At 34.6% G+C, this 20,179-nt stretch overlaps 2 protein-coding genes across 3 annotated transcripts; one reads left to right on the top strand and one right to left on the bottom strand.

Moving 5' to 3' along the window:
* Positions 1-762: 762 nt before the first annotated feature.
* Positions 763-8,376, bottom strand: cops2 (COP9 signalosome subunit 2). 2 transcript variants are annotated; one of them, XM_048157785.1, is made up of 14 exons: positions 8,220-8,376; positions 7,592-7,705; positions 7,441-7,518; positions 7,138-7,263; positions 5,592-5,645; positions 5,372-5,461; positions 5,087-5,164; positions 4,822-4,996; positions 2,493-2,671; positions 2,149-2,201; positions 1,928-2,025; positions 1,729-1,811; positions 1,576-1,634; positions 763-1,486 (listed from the first exon to the last, which is right to left on the bottom strand). In XM_048157785.1, exons 1-14 carry the CDS (start codon positions 8,271-8,273, stop codon positions 1,342-1,344), a joined length of 1,386 nt encoding a protein of 461 aa, XP_048013742.1. In that variant the 5' UTR covers positions 8,274-8,376; the 3' UTR covers positions 763-1,341. The 2 variants fall into 2 exon arrangements, with proteins under 2 accessions (XP_048013742.1, XP_048013743.1); XM_048157786.1 differs by lacking the exon at positions 5,592-5,645.
* Positions 8,377-8,386: 10 nt separating this feature from the next.
* On the top strand, positions 8,387-16,857 carry galk2 (galactokinase 2). Its single transcript, XM_048157787.1, has 10 exons — positions 8,387-8,577; positions 8,742-8,830; positions 8,913-9,036; positions 10,534-10,624; positions 10,702-10,848; positions 10,932-11,030; positions 11,897-12,049; positions 13,074-13,284; positions 15,782-15,983; positions 16,350-16,857. The coding sequence occupies exons 1-10, from the start codon at positions 8,528-8,530 to the stop codon at positions 16,555-16,557; spliced, it is 1,374 nt and encodes a 457-aa protein (XP_048013744.1). The 5' UTR covers positions 8,387-8,527; the 3' UTR covers positions 16,558-16,857.
* The last annotated feature ends 3,322 nt before the right edge of the window (positions 16,858-20,179 follow it).

Genomic DNA, 20,179 nt, shown 5'->3' with positions numbered 1-20,179 from the left:
TCCCCTGTTACTAATTAATATCACACTTTGTATTGCACTGTCTTATGCTATGCTCTGTTTGTGAATTGTTCTATTTTCATTAATAATAAAAAAAAAAAAATGTGTCAACCAAAATTTAATTTTTTTTTTGACAGAACTGTATTTTCTCAATCATGGAAATGTATTATTATTAATACTAATAAAAATAATTATAATAACATTACTATTTATTTTTATTCGTACATACGATTTATAAGCAAGTCAACTGATTTGTTAACGTGAACTAATAAAGAACAATACTTCTACGGCATTTACAAATCTTAGTTGACATTGATTTCAGCATTTAATAAAACAAAAACAAAAAAGTCGAATGTTTTATTTGCTATCATTGGTTAACGCACTACTAACACGAATATTTTTATTAACCAAGCTTAATAAATGCTATAAAAATATATTTCTCATTATTAGTTCATGTTAGTTCGTGCATTAACTAATGAGACCTTATCATAAAGTGTTACCAATATAAAATAAAGTTGCAAAACATGCTAATGCATGTGTAATCCTAATGTATTTGGCCATTTCATAAATTTCTGTGAAGCCTTTTGGTTGTATAGTGTATGCATGATCTATATAAACATTTTCTGTGATCTGATTAAGAAACATTTAATCTGTACATCCAGCTATTAGTTTTTTGTAATATTGCCCGTATATGAAGGCTGTATAATGTTGTTCTTGAGATAAACTTCATCACACATAAAATCATAAACCATTACAGACACATTATTCGCTGAAGCAACAAACGCATTCTTTATTTTTGTTGTTGAAAAGTGAAACAGAAGAGCTCAGATGGCATTAAGTAATGTTCAGACAGATCTGTAATGTTTGGTGAGGGATTCGAGCAATGACTGCACGTCAATACGCATGTGCTGCGGTGCAACTGCATAAAACACATCAACTGGATTTTATGCAAACCAAGTAAAACATGCTGACTCTAGCAACAGAGACAGATCAACAGATAAATGATTCAATTTCACACAGTACGTCCTCACGCTCTCCAGTTAAGAGCCTTTCAAATGTCTGCCGAGTGCCAATATGTGTTATTAAAGTTTAGACGATGCAAACATATTCATATTAGAGACCTAACGATTCAGTACAGCAGACATCCCGCTTTGTTAAGGACATTTAAAACGGACTTAAGTGACTACAGCTGTAAAAATACAAACTAGCCAAATTGCGCTCCCCCTTCATGTCAAACTGTGATCGGGGGAGTAAAGGGCTTGAAAGTAGTTAATGTCACTGACAGCCTCCAATCGACCGGCTGCCTGATGGGTGAATTTGTTTTCCAGGATCGTAAGTGTCAAGTCAAGCCAGTTTGCTCACAATGGCCTGGTTGAGAGAGTTCAGCTGATTGGTCCATTTGTCCAGAGCGGTGTATCGGGCTCCGCCCCTTTTCTGGTGATCGAGCTCCAACAGCTGATTGACCTGGTCAATTCTACCGTCGATTGTGCTGAAAGAAGGACGTACAACATTATAAAAATTATAGATGTAAAAAATTATTTATTAAAAATCCATATAAAAACACTGAGTTAAACCTACTTGTCTAAAATACACTGCACAAGCAAGCTTTCCACATCTGCAACATCAATATTCAATTCCTAAAGAAAAAATATGGATATGAAAGCATGTTATAATTAATAACATTGCATATTATAGCATAATACTACATACTATAATATAAAAAAGGTTTACTTTTGAAATAAATGGTATGTGTATCCTAGTGTAAGGCTTAATCAATTTGATGAGCACTTGCGTTCTTATGTTCCGTAACAATTCTGAAGGGAAAAGCAAAAAGGAAAATTAATATATGCTTATTTCATAAATCTCATGCATCAAATGTGGAGTCTATAAGTAGAATATGCACAAGGAAGCCAAAGCCACCCAAACTGACCCTCAATATGTTCTCTGATGAAGGGGTCGTCCATTATGTTGCTGTGATTCGTCTTTAGGATTTTCTCAAATTCTGTGATGTCATTGTTCTGGTAGGCACTAGAAACAAGTTATAAGCAATTAATACCATAAAATGAATCCACTCAGACTTATAAAAATGTAGTTGAAATAGAACACGACCGGATAAAAGAAGAAATGAAAGATGGTATTGTGCACACTTACCTAACCAGGTTCGTCATTGCTAAGATTTCTGGATCATTTTTGTAAGGTTTTGCCTAGTCACAGAGTCACATAGAAAAAATAAATAAATAAATAATAGTTTTTTGTTATATTATAAAGCACAAAATGTAACCTTCTATGACCAGGCCCAGATAGAATCTGCAGTGTTTTGCTTTTCTGCACTGATTCTGGGAGAAAATAAGTTGATTTTCAAGTTGTTAAGCATGTTGTACTCTATTGAACATGCAATAATGAAGAATGTGTAGAATTTTGTAATTGATGATTCTGCTGAACTTTCTGATGGCCTTAGATTCCACGTGGGCCTGTGAATGACCACCACCTTATACCTCTTGAGAATCAAATGGGTTGATTCCAGACTTCATCAGCATGTTGGCCAAGACCAGGTACTTCAGACAAGTGGTTCGTCTGGGGCTTCCAGACTCATCGTAGTTTTTGAACGCCTCAAAAAAGTCTGTATGTGCCTTCTCAAACTCGCCCTCCCTCAGGTGCATTTTACCGCCACATTCTGAAGAGAAAAGGTCACAAGTCGAAGAAAATTAGTGGACTTTAGTGTACATAGAACAAGAAAACTAAAACAAAAACAAATCAAACAAACATTCTTATTATAAACAAACAAACAAAAAAAATTTATATATATATATATATATATATATATATATATATATATATATATATATATATATATAAGAGACTGTACACAAAAAAACAAAACATAAAACAAAAATCAAACAAAACAATACACAAAACAAAAAACCAAAACAAAAAAACCTTTCTAATTGTAAACAACAAAAACAAACCAAACTTTCTTCTTATACACAAAACAAAAAACAAACATTCTTATTATAAACAAAACAAAAACCAAACACTCCTTTCATACACAAAACAAAAAACAACAACAAAACTAACTGTACACAACAAAAACAAACTTTCTTCTAACTCACAAAACAAAAACCAAACCAAACATTCTTTTTATACACAAAACAACCTTTCTAACTGTACAAAAAACAAAAACAAACCAAACATTCTTATTTTACACAAAACAAAAACCAAACCAAACCAAAAACTTTCCAACTGTACACAAAACAAAAAAACTACAAAAAACTAAACCCTTATACACAACAAAAAAACATTCTTCTTATAAACAAAACAAAAACCAAACATTCCTTTTATAACACAAAAAACCAAACAAACTTTCTTCTTACACACAAAAAAAAATTCTCATTATATACAAAACATAAAACAAACCAAAATAAAAACTTTCCAACTATACACAAAAAAACACACAAACCAAACCAAACAAATTATTATAAAACAAAAACCAAAACAAACATTCTTATTATATTAAAAACAAAAACCAAACCAATACAAAAACTTTCCAACTGTACACAAAATAACAAAAAAAAAACATTCTTATATACACAACTAAACAAATAAACATTCTTATTATACACAAAACAAACACTGAACCAAAACACCAAACCATAAACTTTCCAATTGTACACAAAACAAAAACAAACTAAACCAAACCAAAACAATACACAAAATAAAAACCAAACAAAACAAAACACTTATTTCCATGTCTTCATCTTCACAACTACAGTGGGTACGGAAAGTATTCAGACCCCCTTAAATTTTTCACTCTTTGTTATATTGCAGCCATTTGCTAAAATCATTTAAGTTCATTTTTTTCCTCATTAATGTACACACAGCAACCCATATTGAGAGAAAAACACAGAATTGTTGACATTTTTGCAGATTTATTAAAAAAGAAAAACTGAAATATCACATGGTCCTAAATATTCAGACCCTTTGCTCAGTATTTAGTAGAAGCACCCTTTTGATCTAATACAGCCTTGAGTCTTTTTGGGAAAGATACAACAAGTTTTTCACACCTGGATTTGGGGATCCTCTGCCATTCCTCCTTGCAGATCCTCTCCAGTTCTGTCAGGTTGGATGGTAAACGTTGGTGGACAGCCATTTTTAGGTCTCTCCAGAGATGTTCAATTGGGTTTAAGTCAGGGCTCTGGCTGGGCCATTCAAGAACTAGGAAGGGTTCTGGTCGTCCCAAACGACTTCCATTTAAGGATTATGGAGGCCACTGTGCTCTTAGGAACCTTAAGTGCAGCAGAATTTTTTTTGTAACCTTGGCCAGATCTGTGCCTTGCCACAATTCTGTCTCTGAGCTCTTCAGGCAGTTCCTTTGACCTCATGAATCTCATTTGCTCTGACATGCACTGTGAGCTGTAAGGTCTTATATAGACAGGTGTGTGGCTTTCCTAATCAAGTCCAATCAGTATAATCAAACACAGCTAGACTCAAATGAAGGTGTAGAACCATCTCAAGGATGATCAGAAGAAATGGACAGCACCTGAGTTAAATATATGAGTGTCACAGCAAAGGGTCTGAATACGTAGGACCATGTGATATTTCAGTTTTTCTTTTTTAATAAATATGCAAAAATGTCAACAATTCTGTGTTTTTCTGTCAATATGGGGTGCTGTGTATACATTAATGAGGAAAAAAAAAAAAGAACTTAAATGATTTTAGCAAATGGCTGCAATATAACAAAGAGTGAAAAATACAAGGGGGTCTGAATACTTTCCGTACCCACTGTATATATTTGTTATAAAAATAGAGTAAGAATGTGTGGAATACCTCTGATGACTCCCATGATAAGTGGGTGTGGGATGGCTGATTTAATGTGTAATGACTGCTCATAGAGGGCTTTTAGCTTCTTGTTGTTTTTCTGTGCCGTATACATCTGGATCTCCAAAGCATAGATCTCCAACAGCTGAGTGCCCTTCTTCAAGTCATCCTCTCCGTCATCCGTCTAATTAACAACATCAATCAGTTTCAGAACAGCACATAAGACATTTGAAGCAGGTTTTCTTATTTATGAAACAATGATTATTTACTCTACCTGACACGACTGGTGCAATTGCCTGAGGATTTTCTGGAGCTTTCCAAACTCTTCTCTTTCCAGGTACAACTTTCCCAACTACATGAATCAGAGGAGCAGAAGTTAACAATATTCTTGAATTACTTGAGTATAAATACACACATTCTGGAGTTTTCTGGACTTGCATCAACAGAATTATTATCATAGTACAATGAATATTATTGTTCCTGATATATTAATGTGCAGGTAACGTCTGTGATACAAAACAGATAATTTAAATACACAATGCACTGCCACAGCACGAACCTTGGTGTTAGTTTTAAACCAAAGTCTGTCATTTTTGGCATCTTTTAAAGCTTCCAGTGTGGTTTCATAAAACTCTTGGAGCAAGTCCATCTGGAAAAAAAAACATGAATAGATAAATGTTACTTTATTATCTTTAATAACAAAATGATCTTTAATTAAAATAAGTATGTATATATATTTGGGGTGTAACGGCACACAAACATGACGGTTCGGTACGTACCTCGGTTTTGAAGTCACGGTTCGGTACGGGTTCGGTACAGCAGGGAGAAGAAAACTAAACATAAAATTGCTTTTTTATTATTATTAAACTGTTTTTTTTTTTTTTTTTTTTTTTTTTAAAACAAATGTGTCTCTGTGTTTAAATAAATTCAATTATAATTAAATTTTTCTTAAGGATAAAAAAATCTCTCTCAGCTATTGCTGTAAACTATATACAGGGAGCCCTTTCTTTCACATTACTATAATATTAAACGTTACAATTAACAACAGAGCACAAATTATTAAATTCAGTCACTATTTATTTTTTAGATATAATCACCAACACTCAAATAAATAAAAAATAAAAAACATGTAAATTGCACATAAGACAGGTTTTGCATTAACCTGTAAATCTAATTATAAAGTTAATTTTCTACACCAATTCATTTTTGAAATATAATCATTTACACAGTGGCTGTCATAGCTTGTTTTCATGACAAATTTATTTAAGCATACATTAAAAAATCATGACAATACTAACAGGTAAAGTAAATACAATGAATATATAAGTAAATATGGTGCATATATTTAGCGAAATGCTAGAGTTAGTCTAGTGAACTAACATGCTGTGGACACTAAATGACTTGCCTGAGGTAAATGTGATGCTACGTGAGAAATTATTCTCAAACTGTTTTATTGATGTCTTTCTGAACTTACACAAACATATCTATGCATAGATCATCTGTTGTTCTTCTAATGCACTTTTCCCTGTTGTGACGGTTAGCAAAGAGCATTGCATTACCATGCGCGCCCCTTCTGGATTGGAGTATGAATGGACTGTGACTGACTGTATTCGTAATGTGACTGTATGAACCGGGACGAATACATGTACCGTTACACCCCTAATATACATATACACATGTGTGTGCATAATATACACACACACACACACACACACACACACACACATACAGTCAAACCAAAATGTATTCAGACACCTTGAACATTTCATTCATTATTAATACAGTTTATTCACTATAGTTTAAAAAAAAGGTAATAAAAAATATGACAATATCTCAGAGTTAAACTGTGTCAGAAAAAAAATAATTTTAATTATTTCAGATAACATTTAAGCAAAACATGCTCAGGTCAAAGTGTCTGAATCATTTTTGGTTCCAAATTTATCAATTTTACTGGTATACACAGTCAAACCAAAAATTATTCAGACATTTTTTAAATATTTTTACTAGTGGCTGCAGGGCACTATAGTTCATTTATGTAAGTGAGGATAGCAAAATAAAGTAAACTGTGACATATTATACCCAAAAATTATTTGACTTGACCATGTTTTGCTTAAGTGTTATCTGACATAATTAAGATAATTTTTTTCTGACACAGAAAGTGAATAAAAACTGCATTAATGAATGAAATGTTCAAGGTGTCTGAATAAATTTTGGTTTGACTGTATATATATATATATATATATATATATATATATATATATATATATATATATATATATATATATATATATAAACTCAGACAGCAGTTTAAAATAAATGAAATACCTGTTTGGAGGTTGAGATATAATCTAGAATAGAGTTGATAGATTTCTCAGAGTAATTTCTGGTGACAGCACTCCTAATATACGTCAAAAGCTGTTTGTACCGGTTCATCATTTCAGGAAAATTTGTCTGTAAAAATAAGAATAAAACAGAATTAAACAAATCAGATCAGATTTTATATTGCATCATTAACATGTATTTTACATTTAATTTGTTAGACAATACAGGAAAATAATACAATGATTTATAAATATTACTTACTAAATCTTACATAAATATTGGATATTATATAATCTGCTACTATACCAGTTTGAAGTTGATCTTAATCATCTGTTTCAGTGCTTTGAAGCCCCATTCTCCTTTCTCACCCTCCAGCTCCAGCACCTGCCAAACAGAAACAGTGATTATACCTATTAAAGGTTACAGCATGGATCCAGATGTTGAACGTGTGTCGAACCTTCTGAAAGCTGCTCAGGGCTGCTTTAGGATCATCTTCTTTGAGGGCTTTGGAGTTGTAATACTGATTCTCCAAATCAACGTTTGGTTCAGAGTTGCTGTCCTCAGAGTATTCCTGAAGTGAAAGCAAACAAATAGTATGTGAAATTTAACAAGTCTTTGCCTGAAGAAACATCTTGTACAGATTAATGGTGCATGATTATGACAACTGCATAACAACAGTTATGTTAAGATTATTCACAATTGTACATCTTATATACGTAATAATCTATGTAATAGCAAGCTGAAATCAGATATCATGCAGTTCATATCTAGCAGCTTCTTAGCTGTAATTTTAGTCAACTTCACATGAGTCTGCAAGTTAGCAGTAGATAAATAAGAGCTTCTACAGCAGAAATCAGCTTTATAAATACATCGCATTTCTTACAGAACTACAAATAAAACTACTTAGAGAAGGCTGTCATATTTATTGACTTAATGCAGTATTAGCAAACTAGCCACCTGCTAAACAACTCCATTGGGAAATTAAGTCCCTATAAACACGCTAAACAAAATATATTGATGTCGCCACATTTGCGTAGCATTGAATCACACGCGTTTACAGTTGCGTTTATTTTAGGCAGCCTTACCAAGTCATAATCCTCTTCATCATCGCACATGAAATCATCTTCCATGTCAGACATTTTGACCGGAGAGAGAGGCTGTTACCCACAATGCTCCCCGGCAAAGCGTTATGACATCACGCCGCGCGTTCTGGAAGGTGCGCGCGCAGTCCCGATTCCTCCCGAGTGCTTCCGAATCCAGATTCGTGTCAGTTTCTTCCGTGTTGTTTTAGACGCATGATTCCGGGTATGACAGTCAGCTGACAGCATTTGTACAGTGTCAGTACACTCCTGCATATTGTACTTACTGCAAAACAAAGATTTAAAACAGCAGAATGGCCACAATTCCACCGAAAATCAAGGTGCTGCTCAGTGGAAACCAAAGGTGAGTTGCGACTGTTCGGAAAACTTCGTGCAGCTATTCGGAAAACTTCGATTGTGTATGAATGGACTCGTCACGTCGATTAGTATACATTCTATTTTTTAGTTTTAACTTTCGTGTTTGTTTTTTGTTTGCGTTAGACATTCACTTTCTTCTCTTTTTGTTAGGTTGCAGAAACTGAAAGAGGATTTTCATGGAAAATATGGACAAATGCCTCTCTTCTACGCTCGTGCTCCAGGGAGGGTGAATTTGATAGGTTGGTTGCAAGCTGTGTGTAAACATATCAAATACCATCAGCACTGCATTTCATGTTTTATCATAAATCTTATCATTTCCAGGTGAGCATATTGATTATTGTGGCTATGCTGTCCTTCCAATGGCAATAGAGCAGAATATTCTTGCTGCAGTTTCTGTCAACGATTCCCAAACAATCCAGCTGGCCAATACTGACCCCAGATACAAGTGAGTAACAATGTGCTTCATCTTCAGTTCTTCAGAATTTAACTGGTCACATTTTGTCAACAAATATGATTCATTCATTCACCTACTCATTAATTCACCCACTCACTCACTAATTCATTCATTCATTCATTCATTCACTCAATAATTCATTAATTCACTCACTCAATAATTCATTCACTCACTCACTCAATAATTCATTCATTCATTCACTCAATAATTCATTTATTCACTCACTCACTCAATAATTCATTCATTCATTCACTCACTCAATAATTCATTCACTCACTCAATAATTCATTCATTCAATCACTCACTCAATAATTCATTCATTCACTCGCTCAATGATTCATTCACTCACTCAATAATTCGTTCATTCATTCATTCATTCACTCAATAATTCATTCATTCACTCACTCAATAATTAATTCACTCACTCACTCACTCAATAATTCATTCACTCACTTATTCATTATTCACTCACTTATTTAGTCACTCACTCACACATTAATTCATTCACTCATTCATTATTCACTTAATTCATTCACTCATTCATTCACTCAATTATTCATCCATTCACTCATTCATTTTTCATTCACTCATTCATTCAATCACTCGTTCATTGTTTACTCACTTAATTCATTCACTCACATAATTCATTCACTCATTCATTATTCACTCAATTATTCTTTCATTCACTCACTTGCATAATCCATTCACTCATTCGTTATTCACTCAATTATTCATTCATTCATTATTCACTCAATTATTCACTCACTCACTCACTCACTCACTCACTCACTCATTCACTCACTCACTCAATCACTAATTCATTGTTCACTCACTTCATTATTCACACTTAAGTCATTCATTTATTCACTCACTCATTTATTCATTATTCACCCACTCACTTGATTAATTTATTCACTGTTCATTCACACTCATTCATTCATTCATTCAATATTCACTCTTATTTATTCACTCACTCACTTAATTCATTCACTTATTATTCACGCACTCACTCATTCAGTATTCACTCTTATTTATTCACTCACTCAATTCATTCATTCACACATTTATTATTCACTCACTCATTCATTCATTCATCCATCCAATATTCACTCACTTAATTCATTCACTTATTTATTATTCACTTATTCATTCATTCACTCATTCATTCAATATTCACCCATTTATTCACTCACTCATTTATTATTCACTCAATATTCACTCACTTAATTCATTTACTCATTTATTCTTCACTCATTCATTCATTAATTTATTCAATCACTCATTCATTATTCACTCACTTATTTATTCATTCACTTAATTCATTCTCTCATTCATTCATTATTCACTCACTCAATTAATTCCCTCATTATTCACTCCATTAATTAATTAATTAATTAATTGACTTACTCACTTATTCATTATTCACTCACTTAATTCATTCACTCACTCATGCATTCATTAACTTACTTATTTCTTCATTTCTTTCAGGGATTTCACTGTGTCTGTTGATGGCATCACCATTGACAAAGAGAATCCTCAATGGCACTATTACTTCCTTTGTGGAGTGAGAGGAATCCAGGTGAGGTGTTTAATATCACATGCTTGCATTATTGCATTATAATCATAGTCATTTGACCCTCGACCTTGTGCATGCAGGAGCACTTGAGCTTGTCTTCATTGGCAGGGATGTGTTGTGTGGTAGACGGGACTATCCCAGCCAGCTCAGGGCTTTCCAGCTCCAGTGCCCTGGTGTGCTGTGCCGGTCTGGTCACTATGGAGGCCAATCAGAAGTCTCTTTCTAAGGTAGTCCTTAATGTAAATCCTCTAACATGCATTATATACAACTGCTGCTTATCATAGATGCGCTCGCTTTGATTTCATTTCAGGTGACTCTCGCAGAGACGTGTGCCAAGTGTGAGCGTTATATTGGCACTGAGGGCGGAGGGATGGATCAGTCCATTTCTTTCCTGGCAGAGGAGGGAACAGTAAGCTATATGTTTCATCATTTGTTCTAACAAAATACATGGCATTTGATTTTGGTAATTTTGGTATAAGGGTTGATGGTATGACACTCGTTTTGTTTATGTGTGTGACTGTAGCTAATTTATTCAAAAATACATTAAAAATGCAATTCATACATACAGTGACCAAATGCATGACAAAATGCCTTATTAAAACAAAGTTTTTAAAAATATTTTTAAGCTGTCACTTGTTATTAATATTAGGGAAAAAAAGATTTCTTAAAATATTAATATATAATATTAATATACATATTATCCACCAAATCAAAGTCATGTGGTGCAACCATAGTGCTGCAAACATTAAAACAGGAAATTATATCATGGAGAGGTTAATATGGGTGGTAAAATGTCATATAGTGCAACCACACAATTAACTTGGCATTTATAAATGAAAAAATCATAATTGTATAAAGAATTAGGTTTTACTTTAAAAAAAAATATATATTTAAAAACTTTTTAAAAATGATTAAAATGTGTACACTTACATGTATTCAAGGTTTAAGAAAAAAATATTTCTTTTATTATTTTTGGTTACACCACATGACATTTTCTTTTTTTTTAAATTGTATGCAAGTTTTTTTTTTTTTTTTTTTAAACCATATAAAACCAACATGAATACAAAGAGTGCATTTCTAAGGCACGTGTGTTTTAAGCTAGAATTTTAAAAGATTTTATTCTTTTTTTTTTTTTTATCTCTGGACCTCTTATTTGTTATTGACCCATCTGTCATCAGACTGTCAAAAGTGTTTTTGTGTTTAACACTGTGCATCTACATTACAAATACATTTTTTTAATGATGATTCAGCTTGATTTTACATTTTTTCCTCAAGGCAAAGCTGATCGAGTTTAATCCGCTGCGAGCCACAGATGTGAAGTTGCCCGACGGGGCGTTCTTTGTAATCGCCAACTGTTGTGTGGAGATGAACAAGGCGGCCTCGTCTCACTTCAACATGAGGGTGGTGGAGTGCCGCATCGCCACAAAGGTTTGAACTTCAGAATGATAGTTTAGTCTTTGTAATATAAGAATTTTATTGCCAGTTCATCAAAAAAGTACACTACAGTTTAAAAGCTTGGCGTCATTAAGATTTTTTTTTTTACGTTTTCCAAGTCTCTTCTGCTCACCAAAGCTGCATTTATTTGATTAAATATACAGTAAAACAGTAATATTGTGAAATATTATTACAATTTAGAATAATTGTTTAATATTATAATATATTGTAAAATGTAATTTATTCCTGTGATCAAAGCTGAATTTTCAGCATCATTACTCCAGTCTTCAGTGTCACATGATCCTTCAGAAATCATTCAAATATGATGATTTGCTGCTTGAGAAACATTTATTATTATTATCAATGTTGAAAACAGTTGTGCTGCTTCATATTTTTGTGAAAACTGTGAAGCATTTTTACAGGATTCTTTGAAAAGAAAGTTCAAAAGAAGCATTTATTCGAAATAGAAATCTTTTGTAACATTATAAATGTAACTTTTGTTTAATGAACCCTTTGTGACTCCAAACTTTTGAACAGTAGTGTATATATACTGTAGTTTTAATCATTGTAGTGAAAACTTGAGTTGTTTGGTCATAAGACTATAGTGGTGAGTTTAGAAGTAGTTCAAATGCTGTATTTTACATTTAACATTATTTACAGTAGGTGGCGCTGCAACCAAATGTATGTGGTATTTTCAGGGCAATAATAAGAACAGTTTTGTGTTAATCTGCAGTTGCTAAGATGATGACTCATTTTTTGTTTGCCAAAAACTGGATCTGCCATCAAATTTGTTGAAATTGACCCCAAAATTGGCACTAGATTTTGAGACACTGCAGATTTAAATCCAGAAGCAGTTAAATATTAAGCTTTAGTGATTGGCCACTAATAATTATTGGTAATGTACCAAGAACTCAAGCAAATTCCCCAAATTTGTTCTAGTTCCCATCATAATTTCAGACCTTTGCATTAGTATATTGATGTTAGAAGATGTGATGTTCTTGAATCCTCCGGTCTGCAGATGCTGGCTAAAGCGCGAGGTGTGGACTGGCAGCGTCTGCTGAAGCTGGGGGATCTGCAGAAGGAGCTGCAGGTGAGTCTGGAGGAGATGCTGGAGCTGCTGGAGGAGGTGCTGCACCCTGAGCCCTACAGCAGAGAGGAGATCTGCACGACTCTGGGCATCAGCGCTGAACAGCTGTGTGAAAACATCCTCAGCGCCAACACACAACACGGTGAGAGACCACAACAGGAGAACAAAGTCCACTCTATAAATGTTCTGGTCTTACTGGAAAAATAATCTTACATTTTTATTTTTCATTTAATGTTTTAACTAACATAAACTAACAATGAGCAAAATATTTTTACAGCATTTGTTAACCTTAAAATGTTCATGTTAGTTCATAGTGCATTAAAAAATATAATAACATACAACTTTTGATCTTAAAAATGTACTAAATGTTGAAATTAACAGTAACTAAGATTAATAATAAATGAAATAGAGGCATTGTTCATTCTTAGTTCATGCTAATTAATGTAGTGAACTAATGCTAACAAATGAAACCTTTTTGTAAAGTTTTACCAGTTTTCTTGAGAGAAACATTATATTTTATATGATCTAATATTCTAAATAATATTATGGTTACACTTTACAATAGAGTACAACAGTCGGGTTTCGGAATTAGAAAATCCAGTTAATTTTCTTCATTAGGAAATTGATTTTTAACTTATAAACCATTAAAGACAGGCCTGCTGTGAGTTCTGAGATTGTTACAATTGTATATGCTTTTGTTGAAGCCATCTGTTTGTATTATTTCAACTTAATTTTAAAATCATGTTTAACAGCAGAATTTGTGGTGGAAAAACTACATTACCCATGATTCTGCAAGGAAATTCCACCAATCAGAGAGTCTCTTGGGCCAATGAAGCACTGTGACTATGCTTTGAAAATACTTAAATATTTCTTTATATATGCATATTTTGCAATACATTTAAATGTATTGCTTCTATAGATATGATCAACTCTAAATTAATAGTTTTATATTTCACCATCATTTTAATTTGATTGTAATTCGCCGTGCTTCATGGGATTGTAGTTCTTTTTCCCTCACCAAAGCCGTTTAGTACACAGTGTTGTACCTTTTGGTTCAAGGCTTAAAGGTGCCCAAGAGGTGCCTTTTCAAAAGATGTAATATAAGTCTAAGGTGTCCCCTGAACATGTCTGTGAAGTTTCAGCTCAAAATACCCAATAGATTTTTTTTAATTAATTTTTTTAACTGCCTATTTTGAGCCATTATTACATATGCACCGATTAAGTGTGCGGCCCCTTTAAATCTCCCGCTCCCCCGGCCCCGCAAGCTCTCAACTGCCTTAAACAGCAAACACAAAGTTCACACAGCTAATATAACCCAGCTAATATGTTGAGATTCGCCTGTTCTTTGGAGGTCGTTTAAACAAATGAGATTTATATAAGGAGGAAACAATGGAGTTTGAGACTCACTGTATGTCATTTCCATGTACTGAACTCTTGTTATTCAACTATGCCAAGATAAATTCAATTTTTGAATCTAGGGCACCTTTAAAACGCTTTAACAATCCCTATGGAAAAAATACTTCCGGAACCAGTGCCACTGAAAAAGTGGGCGGGCACTAAATCACTTTATAAGGTTATATTTGTTAACATTAATTAATATGAACTAACAATGAAAAATACTTTTATTATTCTTAGTTAATGTTCATTTCAGCATTTACTAATAAATTATTAAAGTTGTATCTGTTAATATTATTTAATGGACCTGAGCTAATGTGAACTCATGTATTTTTTATTATAAAACAGTTAGTTCCTGTCCTTGATTCTGATTGGTCAATAGCTGTGTTTTATTCATGATAAAACACGGCTATGATCGCTTCACCCAACGGTTCTGTGTCTCACTACACCACACCCTTAGCAACCACTCTTAGCAATGTAAACAAATGTTAGTTCTCATTGAAGCTTACTGTATTATGTAGAAGAGTATTGTGAGAAAGAGATCGAGTGAGCGAGTTTATTACCTGCATTCAGATTTAGCATTTTCCTTCAGGTCAGTCCTATGTTCATAATAAAAAATCTGTTTAAATGTCCGATGTATTATCTTGTCCTTTTAACATTAAGGGGTTTTCCCGTGACTGACAGCGCTATTAAAGCATTTGTCAGTTGCGTCTTGTTCCGTGTTCACAACAATTCAGTCTTTTCAATATAAAAGTCTTCACTACTGACTGACACACTCATAAAGACAGTCTTTGCCGCCATCTAATGTCGTAATAATGTAACTTCTGTTGCTGTTCACGATCAGGGACTATTTTTTCTGGCGGAAGGAAGGCTTTTAGTCAAAGTTTACTTCATGAAAGTTACATTAATACATATTTTTGGCTTTAATATTTATATTGTGTGGTAACCGTTTTAAATAAGCAATAAGGTACTCAAGGCTAGTGCTGTATCGTGAATAAGTCACGGCCGAAGCCTAACAACGCCCTTCAGCCGTGACTTATTCACGATATAGCACTAGCCTCGAGTACCTTATTGCTTACTTAACTAATGTTATCAAAGATGAAAATACTGTAACAAATGTAGAGCTCATTTAGCTAATTATTAGTTAACTAATGGGACCTTATTATAAAGTGTTACCAATATTACATATTATTCCTGAGACGAATTGTTATTTTGCACTACAACCTCTTCCATTTCTTCCTCAGCGACTCACTTTAAACTGTACCAGCGTGCCAAACATGTGTACGGCGAGGCCGCCCGCGTGCTACAGTTTAAGGCCGTGTGCGACTCTTCCCCTGCCAACGCCGTCACTCAGCTGGGCGACCTGATGAACCGAAGCCACGCCAGCTGCAGAGACTTGTACGAGTGCAGCTGCCCCGAGCTGGACCAGCTGGTGGACATATGTCTGTGAGTGAGAGCGCAATCAGCTGATCATGTCATAATACACATTATACACTTATGGATACAGTGGAAAAATATTTCTGTGTTAATATGCATTGTTTTTTGGGGATTTGTTTTAATGTTTTTGAAAGAAGTCTCTTATTCTCACCAAGGCAAAGCTGCCATTACTGTCTCTCAAAAACATTAAAAAAATCTGAATTAATCTTAGTTAATTAACTTTTGACCACCAGTAGTGTATTTATTATGTGACGCAGAAGTAGTTTAAACTGAATGAGTCACATCTCTGAGCTTCTGTGGAAAACTAATGAAAACTGCCCGAGTCTGTCTAATGAACTGTAGATTTAGCCAAACATCTTTCTCCTCTCTTCACAGGCAGGCGGGCGCCGTGGGGTCGAGGTTAACCGGAGCTGGATGGGGAGGTTGCACGGTTTCCATGGTACCTGGGGAAAGGATAGATTCTTTTCTCCAAACCGTGAGAGAACGTTATTACGTGCCGGACGCCCGTCGATCCGCTCTGGAGAAGCAGAGTTTATTCGTGACAAGGCCGGGAGGAGGGGCGGCAATTTTCATTGAGGAATGAAAAGTAGCGGGGCAATTTTCTCTCATTTTAGCAACACAATCAACCCTGTGGCCTCAGAAACAGGAGGTTGTATGTATAATGGAAAATCTGATGAAAGGGAAACTGAAGTCTGAATGGGCATTTTCACTCAAAAGAATGAAGAAATCAGTGCTCGGTGATCCTTTTATATTCATTTCGAGGTTTCACGGCACTAGTAAAGTACCAAGAATTGCTCTATACATTCCTACTTCTGCTGCACTTTTTCTGAGCGTTTAAGGTCAATATTCAACTGGTTAAATCCAATAAAAACTTCTCAATTTTTCCAAGCCTCATCTTTTACTTTTTTCATTTAATAATAAACATCATTACTAGTTGGTGAATCCAAAATGGTCAATATTCTTATTCATGCATTTTATTCATATTTCATGTTAATCATTTATGGCTTATGTTTTATCAATATTACTATTGATTTCATATATTAATCCTCATCGTATTTACTCTTTATGGTTATTATTCTTTTATCTTTAAGAGTATGTATGCTTGCTATATTCAATTGTTCTTCAAGTGTCCCAATGTGACGGGTCATGTTGACACGGTTGTGGTTAGATATTGGACACCTGCCAAGTACTGCAGAAGTGATGATGTTTTCAGAATTAGTTGCTCATTTGATCTTGTACCTTTGTATAAAAATATGTCCGTTTCCATTTCTTCAGACATGTGATAATGCAAGATCTGCAAAATTCCCTTAAGGGTGTGAAAACAACACCTTTTGCATCTATTTTTGACATTTGACCAGTCACTCTGACCTAGCCGTTACACCAATGTAATGGATGATATATATGACATAATGGATAAGTCTGTTTGACCTTTTCTTATTAGACCAAAACATAAGTTTGAGTGGGATGTAAGTTTTTCTATGCTTATTGTATACAATGGACTGGGTCTTTGATAGTTTAGCTTGTCTCTATCATTTTCAATTAATAAATTTGTTATTCCTTATTCAAATTTGATCTCTGACATAATGATTGCTGGACTGCCTGGATCTCATTGCCTCAAGTTTTTGCACCAGAAGTGTTTACTACGCTAAGTAATAAACATCACTATTACTGTTGCTCATGTTTATGTTTAGGGATTCAAACAAACTTAAACTTAAAGGTGTAATATGTAAGATTTTTACTTTAATAAGGAATAAAAATACCCCAATATGTTTGTAGATATTTAGGAAACATGCTAAGTTCACCTACTTGTTTCTCAGAAAATCAATGCTACAGCCAGACATTCTACTTTGAAATGTGCGTTCCGTGTCGGAATGTTTTGGTCTGTGCGAAACCGAGTGCTGCCAGTTTATCCAATAGTATTTCGACAACACAGGTTGCCAGTTGGCGGAAAACACTGCGAATTGCAGCCATGGAAACCAGCAAACAAACTGTGTCAGAGAGGTCTACTTGACCTAATAAAAAGTCTCTGCATCAATCTAAAAATCTCTATGATCGACAGCATATTAAAACATATAAATCAACTCACCAGCTTACAGTGTGTAAGTCTCCTCAGCTTTCATTGTCACTTGTGCTCCCTATTGTTACGTGTCGTCAAGCTGGCCACTTGCGTCTTTGAACGAGGGGGTGGGGCAAACAATATTTTGAATTTGGACTGCAGTACCTATTTCGACCACTGGGTGTCATTCCTACATAGAGCCCCTTTAAGGATTACACTTAAGATGCTTTTAAATTTCACAGGTGAAGTCATTTTAATAGGAATGACTGGGAATTTTGTGTGAGGACTGTTAAGGCCCGTTCACACCAAGAAAGATAACTATAACGATAACTATATTTGCATCTACACTAATGAACGGTAACGGTCTGTTTATTCAAAGCTTATGCACTGCGGTTTAAAAATGTGTACAACATTTTTTTGCTGTTCTTGTTGTACTTACACGGCTTTAACCAGCAGAGTGAAATTAAATTAAATTCGGCAATTAAATTCTCCACAATGTCATCTGCCATTTTAAATGCGCCAGCCCTTAAAGGAACACTCCACTTTTTTTGAAAATAGGCTCATTTTCCAACTCCCCTAGAGTTAAACAGTTGAGTTTTACCGTTTTCGAATCCATTCAGCCGATCTCCGGGTCTGGCGGTACCACTTTTAGCATAGCTTAGCATAAATCATTGAATCTGATTAGACCGTTAGCATCTCGCTCAAAAATGACCAAAGAGTTTCGATATTTTTCCTATTTAAAACTTGACTCTTCTGTAGTTACATCGTGTACTAAGACCGACGGAAAATGAAAAGTTGCGATTTTCTAGGCCGATATGGCTAGGAACTATACTCTCATTCCGGCGTAATAATCAAGGAACTTTGCTGCCGTACCATGAGTGCAGCAGGCGCAATGAGACTAAGAGATGAGCACCTGTGACCCCTAGCTTGCACAGGGAGTGTGCCTTGCAACCATGGAGACATTTGTGACATTTGGTCATTTTTGAGCGAGATGCTAACGGTCTAATCAGATTCAATGAACTATGCTAAGCTATGCTAAAAGTGGTACCGCCAGACCCAGAGACCGGCTGAATGGATTCGAAAACGGTAAAACTCAACTGTTTAACTTTAGGAGAGTTGGAAAATGAGCCTATTTTCAAAAATAGTGGAGTGTTCCTTTAAGTTAGAACGGATTCTGATTGGCTGTCAGTGTTTTATCCTTCAACAGCTGGAAAAAATTGTTCTGAAAGTGATCCCAATGATATTGTTTCTCGTTATAACTGTGTTGTGGACAGTGCTATTCTTTTATATTTAGAACGATTCTTAATCGTTATCTTTAGTTATCGTTCTTGGTGTGAAATGGAATTTAAGTGGATTCGCCACATTGACAATAGACAATTTCCCCCCCCAAAAAAATCACAAATGTGACCGCACCTTTTAACACCGTGTCCTAACCAGACGCGATGCGATAAGATTCCAGCAATGAGCAATTTGACTGTCCACACTAGATGCGCCGTGAAAATGAGAAGCGATAAAATCAATCAAAAACCAATCAGAAGAGAGTGTGGGCGGGCTCTCTCGGCAAGAGCACAGCAGACACAATGAAATGGGTTAGTGCTTAGTAAAATTCATAAATATTACATCATTTAAACATTATTTAAAATACATACTGAGTGACTGAAACAATCTTTGTCATAGAATACACTTGTTTGTTCACATTGAGTTTGAACGTTCTTGTGCCCATTTATTTATTTTCAAGATCTGAGGTGAATTAGCCAGTGTTGTTTTCATTACAGCTAAAAAGCTGAGAACACAAAATGATATTCAAACTCACATTAGATGCTTTTAACATTAAATAAAGCACACAAACAGTCCCTGATATTGTCATTGCCATACTTTGTGTTGCTGTTCCAGCCGTGACGCCGTGGAGAAATAGAAATCGTTTCTAAAATAGAATATTCGCGTGTCGCCGACGCAGCTGGTTAGGACAAAAACTCCGATTAACATGGAAAAGATACCTTTTATCGGTGTAAGTCGCATACTGCACCATAGCAGAACAACTCAAAACACCTTGACAACACCTTGGCAACAACCCACAACACTCAGTTTTTCCTAGTAATAACCTAGTAAAAAAAAAATTGTTACATGAAACATGAAGGCAAACAATCCA

Source organism: Megalobrama amblycephala, linkage group LG15, assembly GCF_018812025.1.
Source record: "Megalobrama amblycephala isolate DHTTF-2021 linkage group LG15, ASM1881202v1, whole genome shotgun sequence".
NCBI lineage: Eukaryota > Metazoa > Chordata > Actinopteri > Cypriniformes > Xenocyprididae > Megalobrama > Megalobrama amblycephala.
This window is presented reverse-complemented; position numbering and strand designations above follow the sequence as displayed.